The sequence below is a fragment of the Somniosus microcephalus genome, chromosome 12, assembly GCF_052327205.1.
Source record: "Somniosus microcephalus isolate GS21.2 chromosome 12, FLI_Smic_1.0, whole genome shotgun sequence".
NCBI classification, from domain to species: Eukaryota; Metazoa; Chordata; class Chondrichthyes; order Squaliformes; family Somniosidae; genus Somniosus; species Somniosus microcephalus.
The window spans coordinates 31,148,098-31,166,105 of record NC_140998.1 but is presented as its reverse complement, the minus strand read 5'-3'; the positions used below and the strand labels follow the sequence as shown (position 1 = coordinate 31,166,105).

The window sequence follows — 18,008 nt, the reverse complement described above, 5'->3', positions numbered from 1 at the left end:
TGGAAGGAAGGACACTAATTAAGTTGAATCAAAAGCTGAAGTATTTTCCAGTTATAGTGGGACAACAGCATAACATGTCCTGTCTGCTCAGCAGTGCAAGAGAATTAAAAAATTTAAATGATCACTTTGATTGCTTACAGATATGTAGTTTAGTCTGTATAGTATGAAATTAATGCCAACTATAATATTCACTACAGATTTCCAAAAATCTAATCTTTTTACATTGAAATTTAAATTCATAATTCATCACTTTGATGTGCTTAGTGCCCAATTAACATTAAGAAATTTGCTTCTGTAACTTTGAAATCTTCTCAAATATTTCATCAGTAACCAAAAAAACTAAAGAACGTAAACAATTACCAAGCACACAGAATGGGTTTACTTGGAGGATTACACTCCCCACCCCCCTCCCCCAAAAGCGCAATTTTGTTATATACACTCCCACAATAGATTTCAAAACCGGCTTCCTTTAGAAATTTATCTCCCTTCAATTCAGTGAATTATATGATTGAATAAAAATATTGCAGAATTTCTGATATGTATTTGAATTGCAACATTTCATTCTCACTCCTGCCCCATTTCACAGCTGCATTCACAGGCAGTAAACGAGGTACATCTACACAGATACAAATGGCCAAAAGGGAACAAAAAAAATACTGCAGCAGTAACATTTCTTGTGAGAAACTCTTCTCATTTACTGAAGCTACATTTGTCTCAAATTATTTAGCACCAAGAAAGCAGTAACTGGTGCAATCGTGAAAATTATGCTCCAGTAGGTGTTGGAAGTGCACACACTCCAGAAACGTGGTATAGTTTGGAATAGTACACTCCTCTTGCAGCACATTCAGCAGAACTGTTTAGTGCACTTCCCCATCCCCCACAGAAATGATGGGTTCCTCAAATGTTACTTCTTCCAAGTGTTAAAATTAATTGGGATGGTCCATTGGCGAGAGAAGAATTCAATGGCCAAAATCAAAAGGCGGACATGATATTTCAAAGAAAAAACAGAAATACTGAACACTTAATAAATACACATTTGTTGGAATGCCCATGGCGTGCAGACACATGAACTGTTCCATGGTTTCAAGTTAACTTTATTGCTCCTTAAAATTACAGTTGGCATGGACAGAGCAAGGAACAATTCAGCAATACAGTATAAAAAAAATACAAGCTGATGAAGCAAAGCCATGATAGCAGGCTCAGAACACACTGGATTACAATTAGTGTGGTTTCAACTTAGTTTTTAATAACACTATCGATTAACTTTTTAAAAAATATTCTCACAGACTGCTAATAAGAGAAGTCAACCACCAATAGTCTAGTGCTCGTACAGTGTAACAATAAAATAAAACAAAAAACTCAAAGTCTTGTGAAATTTCTTGTCTGCCCAACCTCTACGTAAGATCTCTTCCCAGCATTCTCCACTGTTATCGTGGAGCCTAGAGGAAATGGAAAAATTATTACAATTAATACTTAAAACAGTAAAGTAAGCTGAAGAAAAGTTTCATTTTATTGGTTATATTATTAAATATCTGATTTTACAAGAGTCTGCAGCCATAGTTCCTGTAATTAACATACCATCTGCAAATTAACAAAATCAAAAAATAGTTTTTTTGTCAGTTGTCCCAATGCAGAAAGTGACAAGAGACCATTATATTGGAGCTTTGGAAAATCCAGGAAAAACTTCTCTGAGGGGATATTGTGTAAGGGACACATCATTTGAGGAACCATGCATCTCCCTCCCTGCATTAAACTGGGGTTGTCTTTAACTGAGAAAGTTGTGCAAGTGAGTCAGTAACTTAACAAAAAAACTTCCCAAGTATGGTCCTGAAAATCCTGGAATTGTGATGCTGGGTTCACAGGAGCACATTGGACAAACAACATCCCAAATGTCACTTCCTCTAGACAGTTTCTACAGGTTAGGGTTCCTGTGAACACTCAGGGGAGAAATACCAGCAGTTTTGATCACCAAGACCAGCGACTTTATGCCTTCTGTGCAAGTAAAACATGTCCTTAATCCTCACTCACACGGACTAACTGAAAACAGGATCTCTCTGAGAGATGTCCACCTATCCAAGCAAAGTCTTCAGGGAAGAGGAGAAAATTGGCCACTAAAGGTACATTCCAGGAACCATACCATAAAATTACTTGGCAGGAAAAGGTCGTTATACAGTACATGGTTTCAAGACGCTTTGCCAATTTCAGATGAAATGTTCGGCTTTCACTTGCCCCATGTGCAAAGTAACTAGAAAATTGTTTGCCTTCCGGGAACTGGCTTACAACTTGAGCATCAGATCTGGACTGGGTTCTAAAATGATTCAAATTTCCAGAATTGATTTTTAAAATTGTCCCAATAGGAGTAGTCTGGGGCTTTGATTTTCTGTGCCCATTAGTCAGGAAGAAAATATTACGTACAAGGTGGGTATAGGCATAAGCAATTTCAAAGTTTTCTGATAGCAAATTGAGGGGGGGAGGGGGAGCAGCAGGAATAATGCATATGGCCATGGGTTAGAGGCAATGCTCCAGTTAATTTTTTTTTGGGGTGCGCGGCCCCTTTAAGGCGCTGCAGCCCATTCAAAATACCACGCATACGCAATTTTACCATTGAAAAGCCGACAAGCCAGCTGCATGGGAGGTCCAGAGAGCTGCGCGGCCATGCAGCTTAAAGGGAACATTGGTTAGAGGTTATCCACTTTGGTGGCAAAAGCAGGAAGGCAGATTATCTGAACGGCAATAGATTGGGAGAAGGGGAAGTGCAACGAGACCTGGGTGTCCTTGTGCACCAGTCGCTGAAGGTAAGCATGCAGGTGCAGCAGGCGGTTAAGAAGGCAAATGGTATGTTGGCCTTCGTAGCGAGAGGGTTCGAGTACAAGAACAAGGATGTCTTGCTGCAGTTGTACAGGGCCTTGGTGAGACCACACCTTGAGTATTGTGTGCAGTTTTGGTCGCCTTATCTGAGGAAGGATGTTCTTGCCATGGAGGGAGTGCAGCGAAGATTCACCAGACTGATACCTGGGATGGCAGGAATGACATATGAGGAGAGATTGGGTTGATTGGGCTTATACTCACTGGAGTTTAGAAGAATGAGAGGGGATCTCATTGAAACTTATAAAATGCTAACAGGACTAGACAGACTAGATGCAGGAAGGATGTTCCCGATGGCGGGGGAGTCCAGAACCAGGGGTCACAGTCTAAGGATAAGGGGTAAGCCATTTAGGACAGAGATGAGGAGGAATTTCTTCACCCAGAGAGTGGTGAACCTGTGGAATTCTCTACCACAGAAGGCAGTGGAGGCCAATTCATTAAATATATTCAAGAAGGAGTTGGATATATTTCTTAAGGCTAAAGGGATCAAGGGATATGGGGAGAAGGCAGGGACAGGGTACTGAATTTGGATGATCAGCCATGATCTCATTGAATCGCGGAGCAGGCTCGAGGGGCCGAATGGCCTACTCCTGCTCCTATCTTCTATGTTTCGATGTGTGAGCAGGTGTGTGCTAAATTCAGTTTAATGTTATTAAATGTAAAATGTTACATTTTGGGAACAAATAGAATTGGAAATGTATACTAAATGGTAACATTCTCAATGGGGCAGGGGAACAGAGGTACACATATTTAAAAGCAGGCTTTCAAGTGAAAAAAACATAAAAGGGGCAAATTAGATTATGAATATCACAATGGCGTGATGATGATCCTGCAGAGGATATTGGTGAGGCCATTGTTGGGAGAAGTACTGCATGCAGTTCAAGCATTCCATTATAAAATGGAGCCATGAAAAAGGTGATGTATAGATTCAGTAAGTTGATTGCAGGGATGAGGGGATGTCGTGTGATGAAAGACATGAAAAAGTAGAGTTGTATTCACAGCGTAACGGTTAAGCAAGGGATCTCAAAGAAATGCTAATTAAAATAGTAGATTTCCACAGGCTGCTGAATTGGTAACAAGGGGGTGTAAACTCAGAATTAGTACTGGAAGCATAAAGGGGGAAATTCCCACTCCACAAAGGGTCATTATGAAATGCGTACCAAAACTAACTACTGGCGTTGAGTAAACAACACAGGAGTGAATTAAACACTTCAAGAAAAATATTAAAAGCTATGGGGAAAGAGCAGGAAATTAGGACTCGAGGAGAAAGCTCCTTTGTGGCGCTAACACTAGCATAAGCATGATAGGTCAAAGGGCTTCCTTCCTCCTGTGCTGAAATTTCTTGCTTCTACACCTAATCCCTACTTCTGGTGCCTCGGTCTCGAGAAAGTAATCCCTTCAGCTGTACACTATTCCAGCTCTTTCTGCCATATCCTTCCCCCTTTACCCAGGCTGATTTACTCATTCAATAACTTAAGTCTGTTTTATTCTCTCCATTGACTATATTTCGTATCAGAAAGTCATACTACCTAATACTCCACAGCATTCAACTGGTGCAGGGCATTTAAAAAAAACTGACTTCATAAAAATTGGGCAACATTCAATGCATTAATAAAAACACCTTCAGCGCCTCTCCACATGAAGTTACTGAATCCAGAATATCAAAACTGATATTTTATTCCTTATTCCAACAACAAATACAATCTTATACAATGATAAAGGAATGTGTTTTTAAAGGTGGCTGGTCATTTCAACCAGATGCTGCTCAGAACTAAAATTACAAACTTGCCCTGGATGCTTACAACTGGTTTCCCTGTTGCTACAGTCGACCTACTTGATACCATACAAGCAGAAAAGAAAAAAGACATTTCACAAATCTTTCAGACACAACTTTAAAAACTGTAATTAATTAATTTTTGATTATTGCTTACCTCGTTGTAAAAAACATTTCAAACTTTTTTTTTAGAAATATTTAGTGCGGTTCAATGCTCTCTGGGCTAATTCGCCCTTTTCATCTGTTATTTTCTCCCAGTCTGTTTGTCCAACCACAAATCCTATGGCTCGTTTGCGCTCAGCGTCCTTCTCCTCTTCCAAGTCTGCCCATCTCACCTAAAGCATATTGGAGGCAGTTCAGATACATATTATTTTCCTCCCTGCCCACCTGAAGCACTGTTTTTCAAAGCAATCTGAAATTATGTGCAGAAGCATTCATATATCGGAATTTACTTTACAAGTTAATTTTCCTGATAGTGTATTTTTCATTGGTAGATTTATGATCAAGCAGCATTTGGTCATGGCTGGAGGGAAAGTGCTACAGAAAAGAGCGAGCGGAGAAGTAACTCCCTGGCTAAAAATTAAATTAAACATTATATATCCCATCGCTTAAGAGTTGGCATATTATAAATTGAATACGACACAACAATGGTATTTTAACCACAGCTGTCAAGTTTCACACTTGACCCTAAACAGAACGGAACTCTGGAATTGTTGATGAGACAATAAACTAAGCAGATACCACACTCTGAGAATAGCAGTGATCTTACAAGAATTGTTCATGGTCTTATATTTGGTTACTCCATTCACTCCCTAAACGCTGCAATTTCAATTGTATGTGAATTAGTACGTTAACTGTTGGCAAGCTGCACACAACATTCGTGGATGAATTCTCCTCCCTCTTTGCAAATTATTTAATTAAGTGTATAAAGGTAACTTTAACTTTTGTGCAGATCACAAATACAAAGCCATTTGGCAGCAAATAATTGTTTCCTTCTTTGAAGGTGCAAATTCCCCCTATTCACAAAAATTAGTCTTTTTTTTGTTTTAAAGGCTGGTAGGACCCTTCTTTTGATTCCATTCACTGCTCTTCGCATGTACATGAACTGTTCCCTGTAGTTATGATGTGACTTTACATCGCCAGTCAACATAAAAGTTATACTTTAAACTCTAAAAGCAGTATTAATCAGTACAAATATCATCTTTTTGTCCTCAGTGTGGTAACAAAATGTGTTAGGACACTGATAAGTAATGCAATCAGTCCCAGCTCAGCTTTGCTGCAAGCAGGGCCAGGCACCGCACCCTATGGAGGGGCGGAAGGAAGAGAAGAGCAAGAGATGATTGTTGCTGGCTTGCTCTTGCATACGTTTCAGGTTGCTGGCAAGAGGTGACCTGCCTACTATTTGACAATGTGCAGCCAAATGAGATCTGGACAGAGAGAAAAGAGGAAAAAGAGAGATATTTCATACCCCCCAAGAAATTCATCTGGTTTGAAATCTGTTTTGTACTGGAGCATTCTTGATACTCAAGATAAACATATGAAACAAATTACATAAAATTTTGCATATGATAAATCACTCATCTCTCTCTTTTGCCAAACCATAATGCTCAAAGGAAACATTAGCATTGTGTATTTCATGTTAAGTCAACCAAGCACAGCAAGTACCCACATGAGCAATTAAGAATTTAAGTTATTTTCTTTACCCGTTTCTTTCCAGGTTCTGAAGAACGAGAGTTATAGTCGTCAGGAAGCTGAAGGTAATCCTCCAATTGGTGCGCAACACCATCATGCCAGCCTCGCTTTCGTTTATTGCCGCTCCTCAACCCATCCAGCTTGTCTGAACAACAAAAACATAGGCTCTGCCGTCAGGTTTAGAGTGAATGCATGAGAGGGAAATATATATATATGCATACATATATACATACATGTATACGGTGTTAAGAGTTGAGCTCACAGGTGAACACCCTTGCTGTAACTAATGTACAGCATAGGCTGGTTGGCCGTGAAAGTGGTAAGGAATGGATCACTGATGTAGTCCGTTAACTTATAATGCAGACTCTTCCTGAAACCCATCAGTGTTTTTATTTTGTGCACCAACACAATTCTCACTGGTTACAAATTCCACATACAAAATTTCTCAACAAGCGAAGAAAATAGCTTTTTATAGTACTGTCTGTACTGAAACAATCACAATTTTAAAAAAGGTTTAAACGGCATTGGATTTAAAAGTGCCCCCTCCCCCCGCTGTTTTACAAATAGATGCACTGAAAGGACAGGAAACCAATTCACATTAAACTGTTAATGTTTTTATTCTTTCACTGAGGTTCAAGCTGAAAGAATGAGTCTTATTTTGAGTTGACAGGCATGTGAAACAGAAACATCATGTGCGTCTCAGAAATGTGAATTAAATGTGGTTTGTGCAGGTTACTAATTTTTAAAGCCATATTTGTAGGGAATCAGATAGACTGCAATGAAAGTTACTGGACTTTGAGTGCCTTTTAAAAAAAATACAATGGCACCATCTATTGGCAAGAAATAGTGTGATCTGAAATGTTGCCACTGCCCTGTTTCTGTGGCAAACACTGCATGTTCTGAGATGCTGCCACTTTTCAATGTGACAACCATTAGCATATAGTTGTGAGTACCTCAATCACCAACACTGCAGACACTGCTTCACGTTCTTTCCAAAATAACATCAAGTGAGTAAGTCATAAATTAAAACCCACGTGACAATCACCTTGTGAAAGTCTGTACCAAAGGCATTACCTATGCCAAACCTAATCCTGTTGGATTAACACTAAATAATGTGACAAAGTTAAATTCATACTGTAATTGGTATTCAAGATAGTTTTAAATCCTATGGTGTTTTACACAAGGAACACTTGCACGTCAATGGGCTAGTCAACAGGACTAGACAGACTAGATGCAGGAAGGATGTTCCTGATGGCGAGGGAGTCCAGAACCAGGGGTCACAGTCTAAGGATAAGGGGTAAGCCATTTAGGACAGAGATGAGGAGGAATTTCTTCACCCAGAGAGTGGTAAACCTGTGGAATTCTCTACCACAGAAGTCAGTTGAGGCCAATTCATTAAATATGTTCAAGAAGGAGTTAGATATATTTCTTGAGGCTAAAGGGATCAAGCAGGGACAGGGTACTGAGTTTGGATGATCAGCCATGATCTCATTGAATGGCGGAGTAGGTTCGAGGGGCCGAATGGCCTACTCCTGCTCCTATCTTCTATGTTTCTATGTAATGGCATGGTTTCTCAGGCTCAATTACAGTAGAAATTGCTGCTTTTTGAAACGAGATGCCATTGCTGCACTGAAATTAATGTTTTTATATTCACAGCTCAACTTGGTTATTTCCAATATTAAAAAAAAAAATTACCTTTACTTTACAAAGGATACTTGGGCGTCTGTTTTAAGGAAGTACACTTGGGAGCTCAGAGGACAAGCCAATTTTTTTTTTAAACCCTAGAATACTAGAAACAAGGATGAGCTGAAAGTATGGTTGAAGGTCGTAAATCTCAAAGGCCTGCTGAATGTATGAATTACTTGAATTTTAATCTCTCAGTTTTCAATGTCATTACTTTTCAGCAAAATTATCAACATACACTTTTCAATATGTCATCCTATATACACGCAATACAGATAATTGTGGTTGTTTCATTTTTGTTTAAATTAAGTGTACTGAATGGTGTCAGCTATGGCTCAGTAGGTAGCACACTGGCCTCTGAGTCAGAAGGTTGCGGGTTCATGTCCCACTCCAGAGACTTGAGCACATAAAGCTAGGCTGACACTCCAGTGCAGTGCTGAGAGAGTGCTGCACTGTCGGAGGTGCCATCTTTCGGATGAGACGTTGAACAGAGGCCCTGTCTGCTCTCAGACGGACGTAAAAGATCCCATGGCACTATTTCAAAGAAGAGCAGGGGAGTTATCCCCGGTGTCCTGGGGCCAATATTTATCCCTCAACCAACATCACTAAAAGAGATTATCTGGTCATTAGCACATCGCTGTTTGTGGGACCTTGCTGTGCGCAAGTTGGCTGCCGCGTTTCCCCACATTACAACAGTGACTCCACTTCAAAAGTACTTGATTGGCTGTGAAGCGCTTTGAGACGTCCAGTGGTCATGAAAGGCGTTATATAAATGCAAGTCTTTTTTTTGAAACTACAAACCAAATAGGAATAAAAATGAATATTCAAGGTTGCTTGTATCACATTTGGTGTACACAATCTTAAAACTGCTGAAAATATTACCAGCAGAGTTCGAGGTGGTCGACGTATTGAATCTGAATATACGCTGCACTGAATATATTAGATGTAAATGAAGACTGTGTCCATCAAAATTCTCAACCACAAGGTTGCTACAAGACAATTAGTAAGTCTTATCAGTGACTAATCAAGTTCTGTGATTTTAAGATTTAATGAAACAATTCCATTTTAATTATACACAGGTGTGAAGTATAAATAATGATACAAGTTCTCTGTTGTAAGTTAATCATTTTTATCTGAGCAATTCTTTTCAGAACCATTATCCACAATTCATTTGTGTTATATGCAAACCTTGATTAAGAAAAGAACTTCATTAGTACTACTTAAGAGTACAGTACTTCACTTCCATTAATTTTACTTTTTTTTGTTCATTTCTTGTTTAACTAAACACACTCCCAAAAAAGTGGTAGATCCATATGATTAACGTAAAAGTGTTTTTTTTAAATAGGTATAAGGAAATGAGTTTCTCCTATTGCTTTTATATTTTCTTTTCTTCCCCTCTAATCTTCCAATTGCTCCCAGGCTAAAGGCAACCAGATATTCCGCGAGCTTGTAATTAAGAGGTGGATGACCTTCTTTGTCTCAGTTTTTGGGAAAGTGCAATACCGCATGGCTCAATAGACAGGTTTGGAACTCATCCACGAGAATTTCAGGCAAAGACCTGTATCATTCATTGCACTTGGTTAGTCACTCTTTAAAAAATAAAATACAAAAACAAGTTAATTGAAAGAACTGGGACATTTTTGAATCAATTTAGAATTACCCAGTCAATCTAGGGAAATAAGAGGAAAGGTTTTTTTTTTTAAATTTACACCTAGAATCGTAGAACAGTACAGCACAGAAGGAGGCCATTCGGCCCATCGAGTCTGCGCCAGCTCTTTCGAGGAGCAGTCCAGTTAGTCGCACTACCCCGCTATTTCCCCATATCTCTGCAATTTTTTCTCCTTCAAGTATTTATCCAGTTCCCTTTTGAAGGCTACTATTGAAAAAGTTTTTCCTCATGTTGCCTCTGGTTCTTTTGCCGATCACCTTAAATCTGTGCCCTCTCATTATCGACCCTTCAGCCATTGGAAACAGTTTCTCTTTATTTACTCTATATATAAATCCTTCAGGATTTGAACATCAAATCCCCTCTTAGCCTCTCTGCTCCAAGAACAACCCCAGCTTCTCTAGTCCACGTAATTGTACTCTCTCATCTTGGAACCATTCTAGTAATTCTCTTCTGTGACCTTTCCAAAGCCTTCACGTCCTTCCTAAGGTCTGGGGCCGAACTAGTGTTTTATATAGGTTTAGCATAACTTCCTGACTTTTGTACTGTATGCCTCTATTTATAAAGCCCAGGATCCCATGTGCTTTATTAACTGCTTATATTTGCTCTAAATATGGCTCAAAAGTAAGTTTGATTTGATACAGATCTGGCTATGACAGAAAGTAATGGGGGGGAAAACAATCTTTCACATTTTTTCTTGCACTTAATATTTCCAGAGTAAAATTAATGATAAAGACTCAAATGTATATTCCCCCTAACACACACCTGGGTTTCATTATGGATTAAGTGTAGCACAACATTCAGAAATGCTGTAATAGTAACAGGGTAGCTATTATATTTCTAATACATCACACAAATATATATCGTCACAGGACATTTAATTGGATGCAAGGGTACTCATTCTATTGGTTTCAATGGGAGAACAAGTACTCCTGTGAGTTACGAGTTGCCTGAAACAGAAGGATTCCACATCTTCCCCTAAAACACCAAATTAGTGAACACACTAAAATTCATACATCACTTACCTGCACAAAACATACAATAATTTTTTTATAGAATATTACTAGCAAAAATGTTAGACTTCTACAGAAAGAAACAATTTCACTGTACTCTAGTCCTCCCACTAACTATCTCTCAGTCCCCAAGCAGTCAGTCAAAAATCTTAAATGCAAAAAAAGAAAGGACAATTGATCCATCAAATCCAATCCTTCCACAGAGCATGTCTTACTAATCCAACTGACTCTCTCGAGGAAAGGTTTGAAAAAGTTTCTCCATGCCTCCTAAAGGTAACTCAGCAAAACCTTCAGAACATCCATCCAACATTTCCTATTCATCCCACATCTGGTAGTTGTATGGACCGAACATCTCATATTCCACACAGCATTCACTGACTCCAACTGTACTATCCTTTTAACTCCGAGTCACATTCTTTACCTAAAGTTCATCAAATGCATATTTAACATTCCTAGTTCAAGTTAAATAACCTGCTTGCATCCAGTTATTCTAAGGATAAATAAGTAGCAAGTAGATCTGAATTCAAATTATCATGCTTAAAAGTTTATACCCAATGCAATAAAGCAATGACTTCTCTTTAGTAAATAATATTCCCAATGTTGAGAGATCAAGATGGAACAACAAGATTGGGGCTTCCATTTTTCGATTTAAATCAACAAAGTCCAATAAGCCACATAAACTTTGGGGTTAATATTTATTTTGACAATACCAATAAAAAACCCAAAAGGAAAAAAGCTCACAAAATACTCTCGCCTTTGGCTGAAGATTCAGTGCATTAGCAGAAAGAATTCTCCATAAGCCCATCAGTCTGATATATAAAGATTAAACCAACTCTACCCACATAACCGTGTCAATAATCTCTTGACCAAGAGGTGCATCTGCATATTTTCATTTTAATTCATTTAAATGTGCATTGCATCCACTCTGATGCCATAATGAGAGATTTGTTATTGCTCTGTGAAGTTCCAGTTCCTCTACAGAGAAGCCAGAGAAATCCAAAATTCCAGAAAATTACACGCAGGAACATCCATATTTCATTGTTGAGTATGAAGAGGTGAGAGTTTTAGTTTACAGGTAGTGCTGTGCAACAAAACCACTCACCAGTGGAAAGAATGCAACCTGTATATCTGAATACTTGTAATTGGACACACATCAGACTTAAGAAAATAGGAATGTCCAGGACCAGAAAAGATCATTGCAGTACATGTGGCTGGCCCTAGTGTCTAGAAAAGATCATATCCCACCCCACTCTATCAAATTCCTCATCACATATTTATCCAACTCCCTCTGGAATTTAGCTCTCATTCCCTCCCAGGCAAGTGCATTCCATACATTCACCATCTTCTGGGTAGTTAAATCTAAATAATCTTTTCACCATCCTTCATCTACGTTTGAGGCTCTGCCTGGTTTGTAGAATTTGTGCTGGTTAAACATATTGATGTTTATCGTGTCTGTACACTTTAGAATCTTGAATATTTCCTTATGATCACCTCTGCGGGCTTCTATTCTCCAGTGTAAACATTCCAAGCTTCTGCAGCCTCTCCACAACTCAGATACTTAATCCCAGCTATCAATTCCATGCCTTCCAATCTTGTGAACAAATCTTGTGAGGCACTGTTTCAAAAAGTAGACATCCACTGTCCACAAGGTTTGCTACCTATGAAGGAACTCCAAGAGATCAGTAATGCATGATCTCCCTCCCAGTAAGCCACGCCTGTTTCTTCTTAAGGTTATGTATTTCTCCGGGTGGTTCATCATTTTCCTTAAAGTGTATGTTAGATTGGCTGTACGGTACTTTGCTGGGTTATTTCTTTGCCCCTCTTTATATATTGGTGTTATATCCTTTTTTTTTTCTCCATTGCTCCAACAGTCACCATTTCCAAGAATTTCATAAAGATGCAAACTAAACATGTCCAATGTCATTAACTAAGTTGAGTATCCCGAATACCCTAAAGTGAAACATGTGCGGACCCAGGGCATTGGCTTTCCTCAATGTCTTCAGTCTGTCCATTATCTCCAGTTACATCTGTTTTTCTTAGAATCATCATCAAAACTAAAGATGGTCCAAGCCAAAGGCCCCGTGCTGAGAATGTCTACATTCAAATGGAAATGCGAGGGTGAAAAAGATGCTACACATGCCATGACAGTCTCCACGTATACTGAATCAGGATGATGGCACTATTCCATCAACAGTACCTCTCCTGCCAAGACTTTGCTGCATGATAAAAATCTGCCTGCAGCATTTTGGGCAGATGTCGAATTGATATGAGATTTAATTCAAGAAATCTAGGTTTCCTTGACAATCGACGTAATTCCAGAGATCCAATAACTGTACTCTTAACATTTAGACAAAAGCAATGGAGGAACCAATTACAGGTAGACCATCCTTTATCCGCAGTTCTGAAAACCGAAAACCTCAAGTTTTTGTGTGAAGCGTAAGTCGTGCGCACGACATAACCCGGGTGGCGCCAAACATGACCCGACGCAGCCGATGCTTTTCTGACCTGATTTGCGAGCCAGCTTAGCGTAGGAGTCAGCCGATATCCAGCTTTCCCACAACTGGCAGCGGCAGTCGAGCCCCAGACCCCCGCTAAGTCAAGGAATTCAGATACGGAGCAGGGGGAGCTGTAAACAGACTGTGAGCGGCAGCACAGAGAAGCAGGAAGGGGAATGAGACACGGAGCAGGGGGAGCTGTAAACAGACTGTGAGCGGCAGCACAGAGAAGCAGGAAGGGGAATGAGACACGGAACAGTCGCAAGAGGTAGCCTGAACTTTTAAAATTTATATTAAATACAATTACTAATTACCAAATTAATTTAATGTTCAGAGTTTCCCCGTCTGAAATAATACCTTCTGAAATCCGAAAACCGAAACACAGCTGGTCCCAAGGTATTCGGATAAGGGATAGTCAACCTGTATACCATTATGAAAACATACAAGATGTTGAATATGTAACATCTCTGCTCTGATAAGGTCTGGGTAATCTTGAAGAGCATTGGAAAGATGCTGTGCGTCTTCACAGAGACTCTTAAGTTATATTATGAAATTGTGTGATGATTTAAAAAAGGCAAACTAGAGTTAAAAGCCTTTTTGAACCATGATACAAGTCACTTATTTGATGTTTATAAATCATTTTAAAATTCTCCAGTGTGATCAAAATTGTACATTTTATTACTGGGTACAAATGCAAGTAAACTTAAAGAAAAATATTTCAGTTTGCTGTTAAATGAATGAAAGAGTGATCCGAACTGTGGTACAGCGCTGCTACAGGTTGACATCTTTATTATAGAAATTTTACTCAGTGTAGAAACAAATTGGAAAATAATGGGAAAGAAAAAGATTTCCATTTATGTAGTGCTTCATCACATTACTCAAACAATCGAAAGCACTTTGCATACAATGAATTACTATGAAGTGTAGTGATTATAGTAGGCAACCCAAAAGCCTTTTTGTGCAAAGCAAGATTACACAACCAGTAATGAGAAAAATGACCAATTAATATATAGTTTTACTTTGGTGGTATTAGTTCAAGTTAGAATATGATTCCTTTGGAATTAATGAAAAGCTTGGCATCTGGAAAGACCTATATGCGCAAGATATTGAATATCATTTTGGTTGATACCAGAGTTCTAGATGAGGGTAAGCTATGGAAAGAGTTCACCGAGTTGGGACCCACTACCTGTGCACTTGCGCCTGCTAGCAGTGAAACTTTGAAAACAGCTTAAGCATTGTTTTGGCTCCATGCGGTCATAAAATCTGCCACTTTTAAAGCTTTTGGAAGTGGATGAAGTACCATTCTGGTATACAGCATCTGTCATGCACATGATCCATATAGATAAGAATTCTCTTCAAACTTGAAATCAAGTTTATCATCATTTTACTACCTCTAACATGATGTATGCAGAGTTTTCTGAGTACTTTGCTAAGCCTATCCCTGCAAACAAGGATCTTTTAAGTTCAACAGCTTTGGAAATGGAACAATCAACTCACCTAACTGTATTTTAAGCATTTTGATCTTGCCAAAGTCAAATGTCAATGCTTAAATGTTCAATATGTCAAATGGCAATATATTTCCAAGTCAGGATGGTGTGTGACTTGGAGGGGAATATGAAGGTGGTGGTGCTCCCATGTGCTTGCTGCCCTTGTCCTTCTAGATGGTAGAGGTTGCGGGCTTGGGAGGTGCTGTCGAAGAAGCCTTGGCAAGTTGCTGCAGTGCATCGTGAAGATGGTACACACTGCAGCTACACTGCGCCGGTAGTGGAGGGAGTGAATGCATAAGGTGGTGGATGGGGTGCTGATCAAGCGGGCTGCTTTGTCCTGGATGGTGTTGAGCTTCTCGAGTGTTGTTGTTGCTGCGCTCATCCAGGCAAGTGGAGAGTATTCCATCACACTCCTGACTTGTGCCTTGTAGGTTTTGGAAAGGCTTTGGGGAATGAGGAGATGAGTCACTTGCTGCAGAACACCCAGCCTCTGACCTGCTCTTGTAGCCACAGTATTTATGTTGCTGCTCCAGTTAAGTTCCTGGTCAATGGTGAACCCCAGGATGTTGATGGTGGGGATTAGACAATGGTAAAGCCATTGAATGTCAAGGAGAGGTGGTTAGACTCTCTCTTGTTGGATACGGTCATTTCCTGGCACTTAAGTGTCAAGTAGCATTTGCGCCACACATCAGCCCAAGCCTGAATGTTGTCCTGGTCTTGCAGGCACAGATTGATTCATTATCTGGGGTATTGCAAATGGAACTGAACACTGTGCAATCATCAGCAAACATCCCGACTTCTGACCTTATGATGAAGGGAAGCTCATTGATGAAGCAGCTGAAGATAGTTGGGCCTAGGACACTGTCCTGAGGAATTCCTGCTATGATGTCCTGGGGCCGAGATGATTGTCCTCCAACAACCATATTTTGGAGCCAGATGATAGATTTTGGAACATTCTACAATGAGTTGATGAAAACATAAACTGATATAGATGAACAATCGACTTTGATTGATCAATTTTTGTTTTTGCCCAAATCTATTCTTATTAAAAACTTATAAAAGTACGGCAAAACACTGCATTTAATGCGCATGAAGATTTGCTAAAATTAAGCTCCAACAAAAACAAGTTGAGTACTGAAAGTCAGAAACCAAGTAAAATGTTCATATACTGCATATTAACATTATATTCATAAGTTATTTTGACATTGCAGATTCCTTGTAAACTGATAAAAGGCTCCAGTACAAAATCCTGAACAATAAGCATTCAAGTTACTGTTTTTATTTGGCCCCAGATACACGTGCCTTTTTAATAACCAAATAGTACCGAGGTGTATGAATGAATTGACAGTATAAATGTAAAGAAATAGCACACAAGACAACCAAACAATTATGCATGCTTGTTCAATAGTGAAAAATGCCTCAAGCCTGATACAGAAAAACGGTAACAAGAAATGCAATGGTAGCCTTTCCAACACAACAAAGAACCTTCATCATATAATCTGGATTTTTTTTTTCAAAAATGAACTGGTGAGGAATGGGTAGAAGCAAATACAGTAATGTGCTATGCAGCACCTTCCACAGTAGTACTAGAACAAAGGCCACTGCAGTTCCTATCCTGGTTTTCCCTGTGAAAATTCAGGATCCTTTAGACACCAAGATGACAGGATGATATAATAGGAAACTTACTCCGAATATTTTTCTATATTGTCAAGACCTACAAGATTGCAGTTCTTTTTAGATCTGATTTTTAGTTCTCAAATCAGAGTTTTAACAAATGACAACAGCCACTTGCCACAACTACATACTCACCGTACCCTATACCAACAACAATCCATTAAGACCGATATCTTCAGCCCAATGTATACTGAAGTTATTGACTGGAGATCGAGTGGAGATCTGTGTTATTCATATAATTATGGAAATTAATATTCCATTTCAGAAAGGAATAAAAATATTTGCATACATCAGGTCATTCACACTATTGTTATGACATTACTTAAAATAACAGTTTAATGTACTGATTTCTACAGGTTGGCATGCATTTACGCCATTGTCGCAGATTTCACAAGATTTTTCTGAATTGCATTAAGTCTAATGTTAAACTGAAAGAAATATGGCTCCAAGTGAAAAAAACATCCCAATAGGATGAATCACACAATTATGATTAAAACAGGTAAAATATATTTTAATCCATTTATGCCATGCAGTTTTTAACACAAGTACCAAACCACTAAGCTAGGAAAATATAAAGAGCCCCATCATTGTGCATAATTGCCACTGCATACAATCCTACATGTCACAGTAACTTGTGTGTTAAATGACTACTCACTGAAGCACATGACTGAAATGAACCACAGAAAAATATACAGGATAACATTTTCAAAAAAAAACAGAAAAATGGTTTTGCCAAACAATCTGGTAATGGTTATTAACAAATATTCTACCTCGAGACACTGGATTAAGATTGCAAAAATGTAGTTGCTTTGGGACGAATGGTGGATTATGCACACACGTTTTACATACTTATGGTTTTGGGATGCAGACTTTGTTCTGCCTTCCACTGGTAAGGTATGGGGATGCCTAAGCTTTTGTCTTCACGCATAGCTATGTACCATGGAGCCTCAAGTGTCATTAATAAAATTTTAATCAATGTTCCCATTAATTTGCAAATATCACAAGTTGCTGATAATAATAGATCCTGGTGTTTTGATTCAGGATTTAGCCATCGATGAGCCAACTGCACTAGAAACTGCAAAGCTCTAGTTAGTAACAAATATAACTGCAAACAGGACTGAGATGTCTGGCTTCAGGGACTGAATTGCCATGGCTTGGGGACCATGTGGTTCTAAGGCCACAGGCTGAACACCTCTGGGTTTGATAGTTAGGATACAGAGGGGGCACCAGGGTACTTTGATGATTGATGAATAAATGCTGGAGTGTACAGGTGGGGAGGGTCAATACAGCAAGGGGACACAATGTACTATGTGGAAAGTTGATACTTGTCATAATGGTTTATTTGCACTTGAAGGTAATCAGCAGGATATTTTCTAGGCATCATTCGCTGGAACATTAATTGTGTACGGAGGACATAACTGTAAATGGGAGTGCCTTTACTTGCAGGGCAAAATTTGGCTCTACCTTCTTTGATAATCACTTTATTTTGACATGCAATTATACAAACTGAAAAGAACCATTTTACATCGAAATATCTGTCGTACCCTTCGTTGACAACTCAACTTTTTTAATTATTGGACAAAACCCTACTCACCTTCTATCACAACACATTGCCAATAAATAGCTTTGAATCATTATACCAAGTGCAAATGGTCTCAA

The 18,008-nt window shown here is 39.0% G+C and overlaps 1 protein-coding gene across 1 annotated transcript in view; it reads right to left on the bottom strand.

Annotated features, from left to right (window-relative positions):
• Window positions 1-1,078: 1,078 nt before the first annotated feature.
• The window catches only part of ylpm1 (YLP motif containing 1), a 141,850-nt gene continuing 124,920 nt past the window's right edge, over window positions 1,079-18,008 (bottom strand). The window contains 3 exon segments of the mRNA XM_086002717.1: window positions 1,079-1,439; window positions 4,797-4,974; window positions 6,343-6,476. Coding sequence (XP_085858843.1) covers window positions 4,828-4,974; window positions 6,343-6,476 — 281 coding nt within the window. The 3' untranslated portion in view covers window positions 1,079-1,439; window positions 4,797-4,827.